At 42.0% G+C, this 17,331-nt stretch overlaps 1 protein-coding gene across 1 annotated transcript in view; it reads left to right on the top strand.

Moving 5' to 3' along the window:
• Window positions 1-17,331, top strand: part of DNAH11 (dynein axonemal heavy chain 11) — a 3,435,931-nt gene that overhangs the window by 1,990,141 nt on the left and 1,428,459 nt on the right. The window contains exon 55 of the mRNA XM_086939827.1: window positions 12,908-13,050. Within this exon, the coding sequence (XP_086795953.1) occupies window positions 12,908-13,050 (143 nt within the window). The remainder of the gene's footprint in view (window positions 1-12,907; window positions 13,051-17,331) is intronic.

The following is a 17,331-nucleotide window of genomic DNA, read 5'->3' as shown; positions in this document are numbered from 1 at the left end:
CAGTCAGAGCTGTTCAAACATATTTTCCATATCCCGAGGTTCGTATCCCAATCGCAGATCCGCCTGGAATTCGGTCTAACAAATCAGCACCAAGTCAGACAAGCGGCTATTTTAAAAACATGTTGGAAACTAAGAGCAGCTCAAGAAGACACGCTCATGGGTCTGTTTTGGATGGATATGAAGCACCAGAGAAAATCAAAAAATGACTGGAACACAGTATGCGTGAATGCCCTGTCAGAACTCAATCTGGAAAAGGCATGGAATACAAAACAAACCTTCGCGGCTTTTAAAAAAGTGACCAACGGAGCCACAAAGCAAAGATCATGGCTATTAGATCAAGCAGCAACAGCGAACAAAAAACACGGGTGGACGGTGTTGGCCACGTATGGGAAAATGGAGCCTCAACTTTACTTAGTCAACCATATATCCACGGCCGCCCAAAAGACTCTTCTAAATCTACGGCTGGGCACTTCCACCTTAAAAGAACATACACCAGCATGGAAGCAATCATGGTCGACCACTGACTGCAGACTATGTGGACAAAAGGAAGAATCATTGTTGCACATATTATGCAACTGCCCCTCTCTGAAAAATCTGAGACGTTACTTTCTCCTTCACGCATTCCGTTTTTTAAAAATTAGATCATGCCACTCGGCTGTCATGCTAGCACTGAACAGCCAACAATTGCAGACAGTTTGTAGAGCCACAAGATTCTGTCAAAAGTCACTGCAGCTAATACAAATTACTGAGAAACACGATACTAAAGTTCTGAAGCCGGATGTGTGAAGTATAACGAACTGATCCACTGAACCTCCTCTCTCCTCTCACAAACACTCCAATTGCATGGATACTTAGAAAGTTTCCCTTTTAACCATTTGAGACTTTGTACTCTTTTTAAATCATGTGTTTTATGTTACAATATTGTAAAGGTTTTAATTAAATAAATACAATAAAAATGTTCACTTCACTTGTTAACAAGCTTGTTCCCAAAGTTTCCAGGTGTCTGTTTCTGAATTTGAAGGGTTGATAATGATTATTGTGCCATTTGAAGAGGCCTCCTGTTTTGCAGGGTGTTTTTGCATTGGTATATGGAGCAGTCTTCTTTTTGTTTCTAGTGTTGTTTTTCTCAGTTCCGATTTCAGGGGGGCGCCATCTTATGTGGGTTGAGTGAATTCTTCCTATATTTGTTAAGCTAAAATGGTGGGAAGATTTATTTATGTGCTCATTGTAATCCTCAGGCAGTTGACATATCTGCATACTTCCTTCATTCTTACCCACATACTTCTTATTCAAATCCTCAAGAAATCTGCTAAACCGGGAAATCACAATTATTGTCCCGAATCCCCATGCGACTTTGAGGCGCAGCAGCGTGTGGCCATGAGACTCTGGTGCAGGGAGATAGAGGTTCCTCGGTGCGTTGGGGTACTCAGAGTCAGAGGTAAGCATAGTGTCGAAATAAGGAGCCATGGATCATCCTTCCGAGATCAGTCCCGGGGGCGGCCATCATAAGGTCAGGAATCTGGGAAACCTGAGTGAGTCTTGCAAATTGTGCACAATTCAAAGCCAGCAGTAAATGGCCAAGGTTAAGGGTCTGAGGAATCCGAGGTCAGGCCTCCTTAGATCCGGGCTGCATGTTTAAAAGGTGCGCTATAGATATTCGGGGCTGGGAGTGGCCATCTTAAAGACAGGCACTACGGAGCTCTTCCTCGGCTCTCACCTCGCTTCCTGCAGTTGTCAGTGCTTGTTTCAGTCTCTGGTCCTGGGTCGCATGTTGGAGGGGCACTCACGGTACGAATGGAGCACGTCCTGAGGTCGCTGCCGGACCGGTTGGTCTCCAGTCCCTCCGAGGCATCTGTTGCAGTCCTGGAGGAGGCGGGAGCAGCGTGAAGTATCTGAGCCTTTCCGGTCCAACCAACACACACTATGACACTATAGACCAAGTGTGTCCAACATAGGCATGGACGTACCGGATCCAAGCCTGAAGGTCGGGATAGCCACAGAAGATAAAAACTATCAGGAAGAGTATCTGCCCAGCTCCTGGCCAACCAGGGTGTAGTTGTTGGAGAAGGGGTCAGTCCGTATCCTGGTCTGAGTACTAGACACCATGGTGCTCCTGTTCATCATGGCAGCCAACAGCGGTCGTGACTTCTCCGGTCGGTAAGTGAATAAATAAAAATACAAAAGTTCAAAAACTCTTCAAGAAAGTGAAAAAAAAGCGAGCTCCGGATCAGGTCTCTTTAACCCAGACCCAACAAGGTACTCCCAGGCACTTCATGGAAAAACTTCCAGCAGCTCCCACTGACTGCCCAGCAGGACACACTCTTTCCAGGGCAAAAGTGAACTGGCCAGTGTGCAAAGCTCTGCTCCGGCTGATGTCTGCCATGCATGGGGCTTGCTTCTGCAGCCCGGGCAAAAGCACGCAACTCGTGCTGCAGAAAAATGCACGGCAGTGGAATGTTTTGGTTGCTTCAGACGGGAGCGAGGGCTAGGACGGGATTAAGGGTGGGCGTAAAATCCGTTTCGCGGGCGAATTTGCGGATTTTCCGCGATTTCGCGATCCGCGAATCTCGCGTAATCGCGGTAAAATCCGCGAATCAGCGGGGACGAATTTTCAGCCAAGCAAGGGTTACAGCAGCAGGTGCAAAAGTTGAATCTAATTTCTTTGTAACCTTTTACAAAAGGGTTACAAACAGATTAACTTCAACTTGTAAACCTGCTGCTAATTGCTTCCTGGCGCCTCGTTGCCTACTTGCAACTATTCTCTGACCCTGCTCTGACCCTTGAAGCAGGGTCAGAGAATAGTTACAAGTAGGCAACGAGGCACCTGTCCAAGGAATTAAACCTCATCAGGAAGCACTTACAGATATAAAAAACAGGAAGAAGGGAGAGGATGGCAAAAACACCCATTTTGAGTTGTCAGGAGGGGTTAAACTAAAAGAGACCTTTACAGCACAATTTTCATATGCATTTTGCTAAAAATAAAAAGCTGTGTGTTCTGTAGGGGCAACTCAGGAATCTGGCCCTTCAGTGATCCGGCCTCTCTTTCTTTCTCTCGTTCTCTCTCTCCCTCTCTCTTTCCCTCTCTTTCTCTCTCTTTCTATCTATCTATCTATCTATCTATCTATCTATCTATCTATCTATCTATCTATCTATCTATCTCTCTCTCCCTCTCCCATAAACGACTTCATGGGTAACTTCGCTATGCAAGCGGCTCCCGAAGACGCAAAAAGCCCCGCAAACACGCAAAAAAACCCGTGAACACACAAAAAACCCAGCGAACACGCAAAATAACAAAAATCTGCAAATTCGCACAAATTCGCGAACTTTGCGGATTGCGAATTCGCAAATCCGCAAATTCGTGAATTCGCAAAATTCGCCCATGCTTAGACGGGATTCTGCTGGGGGACGAAGCAGGTTCTGTCCCCTCGTCCAGGTCCAAGAAAGTCTCTTTTCGCTTGTTGGCTACTCGCTCTCTGCCTCTCTCTCCAGGATCTGGAAATAAGGGGGCTGTGCCGTCTGCCTGCCCTGCTGAGCTATGTGGAGTTCGGTATAGAAAATCTGGACTTACCTATCAATATTTTTTTTAGAACATATTGTCAATATTGTGTCCCATCGATATTCTCGATATTCTGGGGTTGATATTCAAGGTGCACACTATAATGACAAAGTGTCATTATGGTGAAATCATTTGATCACATTCTGACTCTGTTTCTTTTTACCAGAATTTGGAGTCACTTGTACATGGACTAAAAACACCTTCCTCTTTTGACCATAACTGACATGAGCTCACCGGACTATAGAATACTGTCACTGATGGCAGCAATAAACATTGTAGCAGGAAAGGCATATTTACCAGATGCCTGCCAGAAATATGGACCTACTGGATTCATTGATGTTTTAAATTGGTCTGTCAGTCCCATGCAACCAGGTCCTTTACTCATCCATGTGAGACATAGATGACAACCATGAATATGGCGTTATACCTATGCAGTAGACTGTGTGTTGATCAAGTGTGGCGCATTTGACTTTGGCAATTTAGCAATCCATTTTGAATTCCTCAACCAAAGTGGTGCATAAGGTGGACGTAAGAAATTGAGCTGTTATTTGAGGGGGGTGAAACCCTTCTCAAACAGCAACCACATACTTCTCAGGATGAAGTCACAAGCAAACCCTAAATTAACATATGCTCAAAGCTCGAGTAACTTGGAACAGCAGAGCATTCAGGCTTAACTCAAAAGCAATGTGTTAACAATTTGTGCAACACTTCAAACAGTAACTAAGTAAAAATACACCACAAAACAGCTCACAACAGAGTTAGAAAAGTAAAAAGTATAGAAATTTGTATTAAATTAAAGAAAACGACAACAACTTAACGTCAGTTAGAAGAACCAGTGAGATAACATTTGAAAGATTTGAGGGAAAATAGCATCCAACTGTCGATATCTGGCTTTGTCAGACCAGAACAAAGTCACCAATTCAGGGTGACATCGATAGAGCATAGCCAACTACAGGGACTCAGTCAGGCCTGCTGAATAAAGTACCTTTAGTCCTGGTTTGCAGAGCAGTGCGACGAACCACGTCAAAGATGCTTTGTGCAGCTGAAGTGATGCACCGGTTCTGAGATTCAGCAAGGCTGCAATACGAGGACCTGCATTGTCATCAAGGATCCTGTAGATGGGGCTTTCAAGGAGAAGTCAGGCATCTCGGATATGGCACGCCGTTGGGGTGATGCAGCGGTTTCAAGGAGATGCGATGCAGAGTCAGTCATTTAGAGATGCGAGGGCCTGTGCAGAGGATACGTGGTTCCAAAGGAGATGTATGTTGTGGCTGCGATGTGGGTCTTTGTGACATGTCCAATCCATGCATCAGCGGAAATATGTCCGTTCAACACTGGGTTGCGTCGCGCAGCAGAGGGGATGCTTCAGTTCCTATGAATCCACTGAGGCTGGCAGAGCATCTTACGCCCCTTTCCAAAGGTCCCGGACTGGAGTGGCACCACTCGGCAGGTTAGACTCACAGATAACAGATGCAAGATTGTTGGAAGACTGATGTCCTTGAGACTTCAATCAGGAGGCCAGCCAAAAAACTCTTGATTCACTCTGTGGTTCTGAGTTTAACTGATGTAAATCTAGTCCTTCTCATCCAGGCAGCAGGTCAGCAAAGCAGCAGCACAGCAGGGCAGTAGTCCAGCATAGTGCAGTCCAGCAGAGTGGCAGAACTCCTGCAGCACAGCAGTCTCCATCTTCCCGGCAGAGTATCCACAGGTCCAGAAGTGTACTGAAGTGGTGATGGCTGAGGACCAGTATTTATACCCAATTGTGCCTTTGAAGTGGGGTAGAAGCTTCTAAAGATTTTCCTTTGAAGTCCCCTTCATCCTGCCTTCCCAGTTCTAGCTCCAGACTAACTACAGGGGGTATGCAGCCCTTTGTCTGGAGGCAAGACACAGCTATTCATGTGTAAGTTGGGTTGTGCCCAGCTCTTCCCTCCTATCCTGGGCCAGGCACACATCAGCTCCATATTGTGTGTATCTGTCTAGGAGGAATACACAAATCGCAAATGTTATATACACCAAGTCACGAGACAAAAGACAGGCTACAGGCATTAAATGCCTAGGGCAAGTGAATGACAACTTTTTTTTGAAGTTAGGGCTGGACTGTGTTGATTGGAGTAGGGTTAAGGTTGGATCCAAACTGAGGTGGCATGGTGGGTAAAAAAAATTGATTGGGTACTGCCTGAGCGATTGCACCTTGTTGGATCGAAACGCAGTCGACACTGCAGCACAATTCTCTGGCGCACTACTTTTGGCTCATAACTGTGTCCTACGTGCAATTTGAAATATTTTGAACTTATTCTTGAGCCTACACTGTATATATTTTTGTCACTCTGCGCCGTCCATGCTGTTCACCCCATTCACCTGCGTCGTCACTTTCACTTAATTATCACCTTGTCACCAAGTGCCATTTGGGTTGTCGCATGAATGCTTTCATGTACAGTGCTGCTTTACAACTGTATTCCCATATGAAAAAACGGTGAATAACAAGCCTTACACTAATGGATTGAGCCTCCTTGTTGTCCTTCGTCTGTAATGCTTGGTGCATGCATACTTTAAATTGCCTTATTTACTGGTACCTATTGGGACATTGTGTTCTATATATATGATAAACTAAGGTGATCGTTGGTAGTAATCTTGCATATGATGGCCACTATTGTAATATTATCTGTTGTGGACACTCTTACAATACTAATAATATTCGTAGCTCTCAATGAGTTTCATTGAACATAAGTAGCTCTTATTACGGAAAAGGTTGGAGACTCCCTGTGATTGTGCATACGGTTTAATTTGATTTTGGATTTTTTATGTAGTGATCATAGGTGAACCATTAGATGATTACTAGAAGGGTGTAGGACCTTGGATGCTGACATTAACCTATGGAAGGCAGCCTCGTACGGTTATGTGCATGCACTCAGTTTAGGACATTTTTGTTGAGACCGTCCATGACTTATGCAATTTGCTCTTATATTGAGCTGAGATTTCTTTAGCTGGTCGTGCTATTATTCAAAGTACAACGAACGTTGCCAGATAACATCGTCACACTTTTGGGTTTATGTTCCACACCCATCACCCCTGAGTTTTATATTCTTAAGTGAACTTTCAGTTTCACAAATGTAAACCTTAAAACACACATTTAACCAAACCAAAACAATTGACAGCATCTCATAGATTGCATACCCAATTCGGCAAAGTTGAATATTTTTTTAAACAACACACTTCAGGGTTTTTTTAAAAATAATTTTAATACATACACTGGTAGCAAATTCACTAAAAAAAATATTTTTTCCCAATATAACTTAACCGCCATGATACAAAGTTTAAGTATTTGAACTCTTAAGGTTTATACTACTGGTACTATTTGGTCTTATTTTCATTTATCACACTTTTTCTCTGCACCACCTATCCATTAACTCCACTTCCCTGTGTTTACCCTTCCCTACCTACCAAGTCACACCCCACCATCTGGTTTCTGGTAAATGGCTTTTAATAAAAGCCTTTGCAATGCAAGAGGTCTTGTATTACTGAAAGGTTTGCCTATTGGCATTGGAAATAATAATGCAATGCCAATTGCACAAACTTTCAGTAATGGGAGACCTATTGCATTGCAAATGCTTTTAAATATATTATAGCCTGCCCTCTAGGCTGTCCAACGCTTTCGCTGGGGTGACTTATATGTATTGAAAAGGAAGGTTTAGGACCGGCAAAAGCTTCATATTGCCAGATATAAATGGCTATTTAAACTGCAAACGCAGGCTGCAATGGCAGGCTGAGACATGCCTCAATGGCTATTTAAATGGGTGGCACAATTGGTCCTGAAGGCCGACAAGTAGAATTTAATTTACATGCTCTGGGTTCAAGTAGCACCACTTTACTAGGGACTTATAAATCAATTGTCAATTGGGTTACAGCCAATTCTACCATGTTTTAAGGAGAGAGCACAAGCACTTTTGCACTGGTTAGCAGTGATAAAGTGCACAGAGTCCTAAGACCAGTGCAAACGAGGTCAGACAAAAAATGGAAGATGAAGGAAAAAGGTTTGGGGGAGGACGGCCCTTGAGCTAACAGGTCTAACAGTGGAGGTTGGAGAGAGTTCTTGACAGTGATTTGCAGGGCTCCTCCAAAGCATTACCAAGGTTCAATGTAGTTGATCGGACTCCAATGTGTGAATACCAGAAGACAGAGGGTACCCTATTCCTGCTCCACTATTCTGTATGTATTATTATTCTGATGTATTATCCCTAACAGACTGTGGTAGCGAAGTGTGAACCCCTTTCCTCCTTTGTGCCTTTGCTTTGGATCTCTACTGTCAAGAGATAGATTCACAACGGTGCATAGACATAATATTGACTCCAAAATATCGTTTGGACAAAATATTGAATTGTAAATATAGACTGGACAAAATATCGACAGGACAGAATATAGATAACCAAAATATTGTTTTTAAGGTAAGTGATTTATTATCGACTGTTAAAAATATAGAAAGTTAAAATATCGAAGTATATAATATAGATAGTAAAGAATATCGATTTTTTAATAATATCTATTTTTTTATAGTGTATTTTTATGTTATAATATGTGTGAAAAGTATGTATTTATGTTATAATTAATTTTAATTAATGAATTTTGTTTTTATAATTATTGTGTCATTTAATTCTGTAGCGGGTTGTGGGTTTATAGGGGAATAGGGTGGGAAGTAATTTAATTATAATTAATTAAATATGTAAATTTATTTATTGATAGTAATTTTTAATTATTTGGTAATTAATTTATATTTTTAATTAATTACATTTTAATTGGTAATTAATTTTATTTAATTGAATAATTGGTAATTATGTTAATTTTAATAATTTCTTTTCTGTAGCGGGTTGTGGGTTTATAGGGGAATAGGGTGGGAAGTAATGTATTAATAATTAAATAAATACATTATTTAAATTTATTTAATTGGAAATAATTGTTAAATAATTTTTAAATATGAAATAATTAATTGTTAATTTTTAATTAATTTGTATTAATAGGTGATCAATTGAAATAATTATTGTTAATTAGTAATTGTAAAATATTAATTATTATATTATATTAAAAAAGTAATTATTTTTAATTAATTATTATTAGATATTCATTTTAAAATTGTTAAATAATATATGCAGTATTTACTTTCCCTAATGTTGTATTCTCTGGAGTGGGAATAGTAATTTTAACCCTTACGCTATCCAAAGCTTTCCCTACTGTTGCACTCTTTGGAGTGGGCATAGTAATTTTAACCCCTACGTTATCCAACGTTTTCCCTACTGTTGCACTCTTTGGAGTGGTAATAGTCATTTAAACCCCTACGCTATCCAACGCTTTCCCTACTGTTGCACCCACTGAAGTGGGAATAGTAATTTTTACCCCTGCGCTATCCAACGCTTTCCCTGCTGTTCCACCCACTGGAGTGGGAATAGTAAATTTTACCTCTACGCTATCCAACGTTTTCCCTATTGTTGCACCCACTGGAGTGGGAATAGTAAATTTTACCTCTACGCTATCCAACGTTTTCCCTATTGTTGCACCCACTGGTGTGGGAATAGTAATTTTTACACTTTTGTTATTGTATGTTAATAATATTGGCTATTATTTAATTATATTTTGTTACTATATATATATATATATATGTTTTAACAAATATGAATTAAAATTTTCTTTTTTTAACTTTCATTAATTATTTAATTATTATAAGTTAATTTAAGTATTTTAAGTATATTTTAGTAATTAATTTTTAATAATAATTTAATTTAACATTGTTTTTAGTAAAGTCGATATTTTTAAAAACTATATTTTAGTAAACGATATTTTTAACTCAATATTTTTGTACTTACCTGTTTGTAGATAGAAACTCGATATTTTGACTGTCGATATTTATCAACGATATTCTTGATGGTCGATATTCTGTCCCTCGATATTATGTCAGTGATCCCATGAAACGGGTCCCAGAGCTGGACGTGTGGAACACCAACACTCTGTTTGGAAACTTGGTACAAGTACGGAGCAGAAACAACAAGATAGTGTGGAACAATTTAGATATCATACTCCAGAGACCCACAGCAGTGGTGAAAGAGAAACACTTGTATATACATCTGTTGCTGACTGCCAAGTTCACATCTCCAGGTGTGTGGAAAAAAACGGGATAATCTGCAACCTGGCAGTAGTAGTTGCCTTGGGTATCCCATCAGGGAAGGAGCTGACTAACTGTTGCAGAGGGTTGTTAGATGTTTCCTTCCATGGAAGCAAGGCTACTTCGAAGAAGAGGACTGCAAAATTGACTTGAGAAGCAGATGTGAGCCTGCTGCAATCCTGGGAAGGGTCTACACTGTCAGGCCTTATAGGGATCTTTTGAGGCACGGTGGCCCTGCATCATGCCCAGTAGCTGAGCATCTGTGATGGCATGATTCACTGGGAGATTGAAATGGTATCTCTGCAGTTCCCCATAACTAGATGAAGTGCCTGTGATTGTGGTTATTGAAGAATCACAACTGCATCTCGGCAGATCAACAGAATCCAAAGCAACTAGAAAAGATTGGGGCAACATTGAGAAGCATACCTCACTCTGCAGAATCACCTCCCTCCAGTTGGATCACAACTGAAACCCAGGGTGACTTTTCATTTTGTTTGGTTGGTGGATTTGTTTTTGGGATCATGTAGGACCACCAGTGAGGACCTCCGTGAGCAGTACTGGTAAACCATAGCTGGGAAGAGACCTTAGAAGTGTATTGCGAGCTGGGTGGCCCTGCATCATGCCCAGTAGCTGAGCATCTGTGATGGCATGATTCACTGGGAGATTGAAATGGTATCTCTGCAGTTCCCCATAACTAGATGAAGTGCCTGTGATTGTGGTTATTGAAGAATCACAACTGCATCTCGGCAGATCAACAGAATCCAAAGCAACTAGAAAAGATTGGGGCAACATTGAGAAGCATACCTCACTCTGCAGAATCACCTCCCTCCAGTTGGATCACAACTGAAACCCAGGGTGACTTTTCATTTTGTTTGGTTGGTGGATTTGTTTTTGGGATCATGTAGGACCACCAGTGAGGACCTCCGTGAGCAGTACTGGTAAACCATAGCTGGGAAGAGACCTTAGAAGTGTATTGCGAGCTGGGTCTTAGTCAGCAAATCTGTTCTGTTTGGTCCACAAAGGACACACACCACCTACAGCAATACAGCCCCAGCTCTCATGTGGTGGTAGCAGGATGACATGCTACAAAGGAACAAGGAAGGTACTGTGCAAGTATCTTTCATTACTTTTAGGACTGGAGACTTTTGGAATTCATTTTATGTGCTACTGGGAACCTAACCAGCATTTACATTGGTTAGAGGCGTTCAGGAACATAAGTGCATTATGAACATTGGAACCAGCTACCTACGTAGAACAGAGGCCCACTCTTTCAGTAACTATATTTCACCACTGTCCCTTACCATTGCGGAACAGCAATGTATGTTGAATAAAAAGTATTTTTTCTTATATGCAAAGCACCAACTGGACATTGATCTGTTGACCACTATTGTAACTTTTGAGTTTTGAGTTTCGAACCTACACCACCTCCCTTAGTCGACCTTTGGCTGCACGATTTCTCTATCCTGAGCGGTAAGAGCCAAAGGGCTGTACTGGGTGCTCAGCTTTGGGTTCAAAATAAAGCCCCGGGACACCAGTGGTAAAAGACTATTATTGTTGCAACTTGAGCTCAATCCCCACTGTCTGTTGTGGGACCCCTGAAAAAGTTAAAAAAACATAAAGACAGTGGTGCCCCTCAGAAATCACATGCTTACCAAGGGCAGCTCCTCCTTGAGAGTGGAGGAGCGTTGCCTGCCTGCGGCAGCAAGCACACACAAATAATTAAAATGGCACATCAATACCATTATACTTACAAGCTTGATGTGAGTGCAGGGGGTGGGCTGAATCCTGCTATTCAAGGATTACAGCTGCCCCTGCAGTGCACGTCGGGCTGGCCGGTTAGTTTGCTACAGCCAGCCCGACATGCGCAGAGTGCACCCAGCAATCATGTGGCTGTGAAACAGCTGGGGGATTGCTGGCACAGGCCACCAACCTCGAAATGAGTGCTGGGTTAGCCTGCTTCTACCAGATGAGTTGGCCTAATGGCTAGGGTGGTCGACCTCTAATCTGGGGAACTGGGTTTGAGTCTCGGCAATGACTCTGAACATCCTGTGATTCTGGGCATATCACTTAATCCCCCCGTGCCTAACCAAAAAAAAATGAAGCGCTCTGATACCCAATTCGATTCGGGTCAAGTTTGTGTTATATAAAACTCTGTAACAAAAAAAATACAAAAAAATCCTGGAGCTGCTCTCATGCTGAGAGCAGCTCCTGGATTGGTTGCTGATGTTCCCCTGAGCAGGAAGGAAGACAATATTGTTCCTGCTCGAGGACGCCAATATGGGGGGGGAAGTGCTGCACCGGGGAGCCATAAGTATGGTGGGTTTGGCACCGGCATACCCTACCATGTTTTTAAAGTTATGTTATGTTACCACAACTTGTAAAGCACTACAGCTGCCCCAGCAAAGGGGTGTTCCGGCGCCACTGAGGCTTGCCTACTCATATAACTTGCACTCCGTAGAATTGTTTTCAAGGTTCCAGCTACATGATTAGTCTGCGCTCGCTGGGGCAACATTTGGCGAAGGTGCCGCGCTTCAAACTTTGCCGCATGGGTGGTTGCTCTTTTCGGGTGCTGGCAGCTAAACTATGGAACTCTCTGCCGACCTACATCCGTGGTATTGAGAATATGCTAGACTTCCGGAAGGCCATTAAAACTTTTCTGTTTCCATCACCATAGTCTGCCCCCTTGATGTTTCTCTGGACGGCCTCCGCCTTTGTTTCTTGATCTGGCAGCGCCGGGACGCCCCTTTGCTGGGGCAGCTGTTGCGCTTAAAAAATCTAATAACATAACATAACATGATTCCCTAGCTGGCAAGCTGTGCAAAAGTAAGTCCTTTTTACCTTTTAACTTCTCCTTTGCACAAGAATGGCTCTCTCACCACTTATTGTGAACACAAGGTTAGTAACACCTTTACCATACTGAAAAGGCAAATGTATTCCCACACAACCACCACTTCAAACAGTAATATATCTAGCTAAGGCAAAAATATATCCAACCTCTAAGACTTCTCGATTGACTCATGCTTTAAACTGTAGAGGTTAAGGTTATTGCTAGGATTGTTTTAAATATGTTATGATTGTATGACTTGATCCAATTTTCTGCTTTCAGATTGTTTGTTTTTCCCTGTGGGCGAAGTGATCTGTATCATAGTTTACAACTTCTAACTCTTATTCTTCGTCCTTCTTTTCTTTTTTTCTTTCCCCAGGAGAAATTCCAGACCTTTTCAGTGATGAGGAAGTTGACAATATCATTTCTAGCGTTAGAAGTGAGATACGAAGCCTTGGTTTGAGTGATAACAAAGACAACTGCTGGAGATTCTTTTTAGATCGAGTGCGACTTCAATTAAAAGTAAGATACTATTTGATGTCAATGTATTCTATTATGACTGGAATACATCGATGTTACTTTACTCTAAACAATAATAATATTACGAATTCCATTGGAGGCTACACCTCACTGCATTGGTGCACTACAGGGAGACCACAATATCAACCATTTACACTACATCATTAATTCAGAATACCATGAAGGGTGCACAATCAGTGTACAGATAGGAGGTGAAGTCTGACTGAGTGTAGGGAGGTGTTTGGGGTCTGATGTTTCAGCAGCTGAAAGAGCTAAAGCATTTGAGTGTCCTAGATAATTTTGGATAGCAGGTTCAGTTGCTTGTTCTGTGCCCTGTGTTTAGCAGAATTCCATCCTTCCTGGAGCTGGTGTAAAAAGGTGGGTGATTGGCTGGTCAGGTAATGTAGTGTATGTGTAGCAAAACTGAATCTTTTGTTCTGAGAGGCCCCCCCACGCCTAGGGGTGGGGGGCCCTTAGTGGCATTTCGGGCGAAGAGGCGAGAGAGACTGGGCCAGTGCACACTGTCAAAGTGACATCAGTGGATCAAAGTTGGAAACTCTCTCTCCGTGCATCACACTGTACCCTTTGGAGTGGCTCATGGTTCCTCCCTAAACCCCTTTTTTCAGTCTGAATGTGAAACCACTCAATGACCAGCTGACACAACAGTGACTTTGTATTTACCAGTTTGTTTGCAATGCTAAGTAATATATCGAAATGTACTGCACCAACACCTTTAATACAATTACCTCATCCCGAAAAAGGAAAACACACTTGATGACCAGCATGAAGCTCAAATCAATTTTCTCTTCTCACCCAAGGCTGTCCAACCACCTCCAAGACATGAGCCAAGACTGAACCACCTCCAAGACACGAGCATTTGACCAAAAAATATCATTGTTGTAAAACTCTTTTGATCCCAAATTGACAACATTTTACATTGCAACATTTATATCAAAGAATTGGACAGAAACACAATGTTCCCCATAAACCACTGCATAATCTCAGATCTTTACTTCCTAAAAATACCTTGTTTTATATGAAAGTACTGGTGAGATGTCAGATTGATTATAGGAACAATGGCCTCCGTCAATGACACCTTGCTTCTTCTTAAAGAGACTACATGGAGCAGCCTACATTATCTCAAATATGACAATGTTTGAGTGTCTTTACCTGTATGTTTATTTCTTCAGTGACTTCGCCTGGAACTCAAACGTGTTAAAACTATCTTATTTTGTGCTAATGCAATTCGCCCTTACACCCCTGAATGTCCAATAAACCACGTGCATCTGGTAAATGCAGAACCCTAGCAAGCTGAACCCTGTGGAAGATCCACAAACCTAAATTTAAAGTCTTCAACATTGAAACAGTACTTCTTAAGCATGAAGACAAAGATCAGTAGGCACAGAAAATGCCGCACAAACACTGATTGCCTCCTGCCAATTTGCAACTCGTATTCCACTGCCTCCTATGCTCAGCCTTATGTTCAGTATGCCCTCTGAACTAAAATTGGGAACTTTTTGACATGTCCTCTTTTTATCGAATCCATTATTTCTTTTATTATCTCAGGTACACCTTTATCTTGGAATGTGAGATAACTATGTAATCTAATGTGTATATATCAAACATGTGACGTCCTCACACATACTATTTTAGGGTCACTTTTTCTTCCACATGTCACTCTTCACGAGTACTTACATCAGACTACTGCACATATTGAAGCAACCGTCATTTGTAGTGTAGTTCCTAGTTTCCCACTAGGCCCTGCGCATTGGAATAACATAAACAGTAGTATCGACGTGGAACTGCTTATATTCCAGGCCTCCACTGACTATGCTAAACTTAATTGGGTTGTGTTACCAACTAGCTCAGAGGTCACTGGAAACTTTCTTCTCTGCATAGGAAGTGATCAGCTTCCTTGGCACAGACAAGAAGGGATTCAGCTTTCCAACAACCGTGCAACATGACAACTTTGCTCCTCAGATCAAGAGTCGATCTCCAGGGTCGTGTGAAACAATAGACACAGATTTCACTCAGTCAGTCTAGTGCAGTTTACTTTCACAGTATGTAGAGAATAGAGAGACGGGCGTGTATCAATAAAGGTTAACATTTATTGAACAGTCTTTCTTCTCGTACAAGAGAAATGTATTGCCACAATTGCAATAACTGTTATTATAAAAAGTACGTACAGTAAGATAAGAATAGCGAAATAGAACTGTAAAAGCATTGATATGGTTTCTTAGCCATACAATGGTTTAAAAGTATTAAAACATTTATACAGTCATATATACATTAGGCTAACATACTCAACTGGTGCTTCTAACTAAGCCTACCCCAGTGTGCCTGACCTAAGCCTAACACGTGAGAAGGGGAGTAAGTAAGTAGCTTAAGTTAAGTTGGTTTTGCCAAGGTTTGTTTCAAGAATTCTCTTCTAAGGGTTTAGTCAACACCATACCTCTGAATAGAATGATGGAGGATTGGTATCTCCTGCAGGGGTCTCTCTCGATATCCCAGTCACCTGCGAGGGTAAACTGGAAGCGCCGGGACTGGATTTCTCTGCACGAGAAAGGCAGCGGCTTCTCTCAGCGCGTCTGGAGGAAGGAGGGGTGACAGCGTCCGCGGGCAGCTGGGCTGGATGTCTTCGCAGAGGACGGCTGCACGGCTCCTCAAGCGTACTGCACCATAGGTCGCGCTGTAGCGGCGATAATGGTAATCAGTAGCTTCACCACCACAGGATAGCAGGCTGCAGCGACAGAGTGCTAGTTGTTACCAACACGGGGTCATGCAGGCAGCTGGCATCAGCAACATGTTCGCTCATTGCTTAAGGCAACGTTGGTAATATTTATACCTGACAGGTGCCGGGTTTGACGCAAGTTTGCTGGACATAAGACGTCAATTAAAGATGTCACTAGGAAGTGGCAGCTATCAGTTGCTCATTAGAGTTCTATTACTAATCAAAACATAGCAAGCGGGGATTTCCAGGTTTGCTAAGTTTTTATCTTGTTGAAGAACTCGGAGTGTTATCTAGGAATATCAGATAGTGACTGCTGCTCTGTCATTGCACTAATTGGTCGCAAAGGAAGTAGCAGAGAGTCATGCTGGAATGTGGCTCTGTGGCTCTGCTCGTGTGAGGCCAGAGATGACTTTACAGAAAATCGTACTTGAACGGTTATGCCAATATAGGGAACAAAGGGCTTTATAGCCGAATAGGGGCATAAGGTCACAGTATCGATCAGGAACCTAGATAAGCACATGACACCCACTCCACGAATTCATGTCCATCAAAATTACTAAAACTAAGCAATTAGATGCATGTGTAACATTGTGTAACATAGCCCACCCCAAAATACATAAATGCATTCGAAATAGGCGTACTTGTAATACATGGAATTTAGGTACTGTACGTTTTTTTTAAAAGCATAGTAATCATTCAAAAAAATTATTGCATATGAAATCAATGAACGATTATGCATAAAGAATTACACATGAAGTATCTCTGACAGAAGAAATGCGAGATAAATCATCACATAAAAATGCATTGTAATAATATGTGTGCTAGAGGCTGGTGTTATGTTGTTATGTCTCTAGATGTGTTTAGAAATAGAAGTGTGAAGCTTCTGTTCTCTAAGAATAGTTTTTACGTTAAGCAAAGAATTGTTCGTGCCAAAAAGAAAAGGGTCAATATTTGAAAAATTGTCCAATTCAAAGAAAAATCAGTTTTACCAAAGCTCCTGGCAGTTTTATGTTGATCAAAACTGAAGGCCGAATTCAGAGTTCATGGGAACGCCGTGTGTCGGAAAGCTTCTCAAAAGTTATTGTTTCTCTGTGGGTGAGAACATCGTATCAGACAGGCTCGCAAAGAATTGGTCTACAAAATCAGGTGATAGTTCAACCAAATTAGATAGCGCTGAAACTTGGCAGGTGTGAGAATGATTGCTGTCATCGAAGGCAGGATCAGCAATGCTCACAGAACGTTGTACCTGGATGATGTTGCTTTTGTCACTCGCTCCACTGTTACCACTTGGCTGTAGTACAGGAGTCTCCACGAATGCCGTCATCAGGATTGGTAGCCGCTGGGGACAACACAATGCGTGAGCCGTTATTGGACTTAGCAAAGTATCGACGTCCATTGGTACTGCTGATGGAAGTGAAAGACAGATGTCCAACACGCATTCCTCGCCGCAAAGCATACACCGTAGCACAGGTAAAATGCAATTTTGCCATATTGGTCTGAATGAAAGGAACCAGGTCATGTTTAGATCTCTCAGCCTGGCCAATCCGAGGACG

This window comes from Lissotriton vulgaris, chromosome 10 (genome assembly GCF_964263255.1).
Source record: "Lissotriton vulgaris chromosome 10, aLisVul1.2, whole genome shotgun sequence".
NCBI lineage: Eukaryota > Metazoa > Chordata > Amphibia > Caudata > Salamandridae > Lissotriton > Lissotriton vulgaris.
The sequence above is the reverse complement of the archived record's forward strand: the minus strand, read 5'-3'. Positions and strand labels throughout refer to the sequence as shown.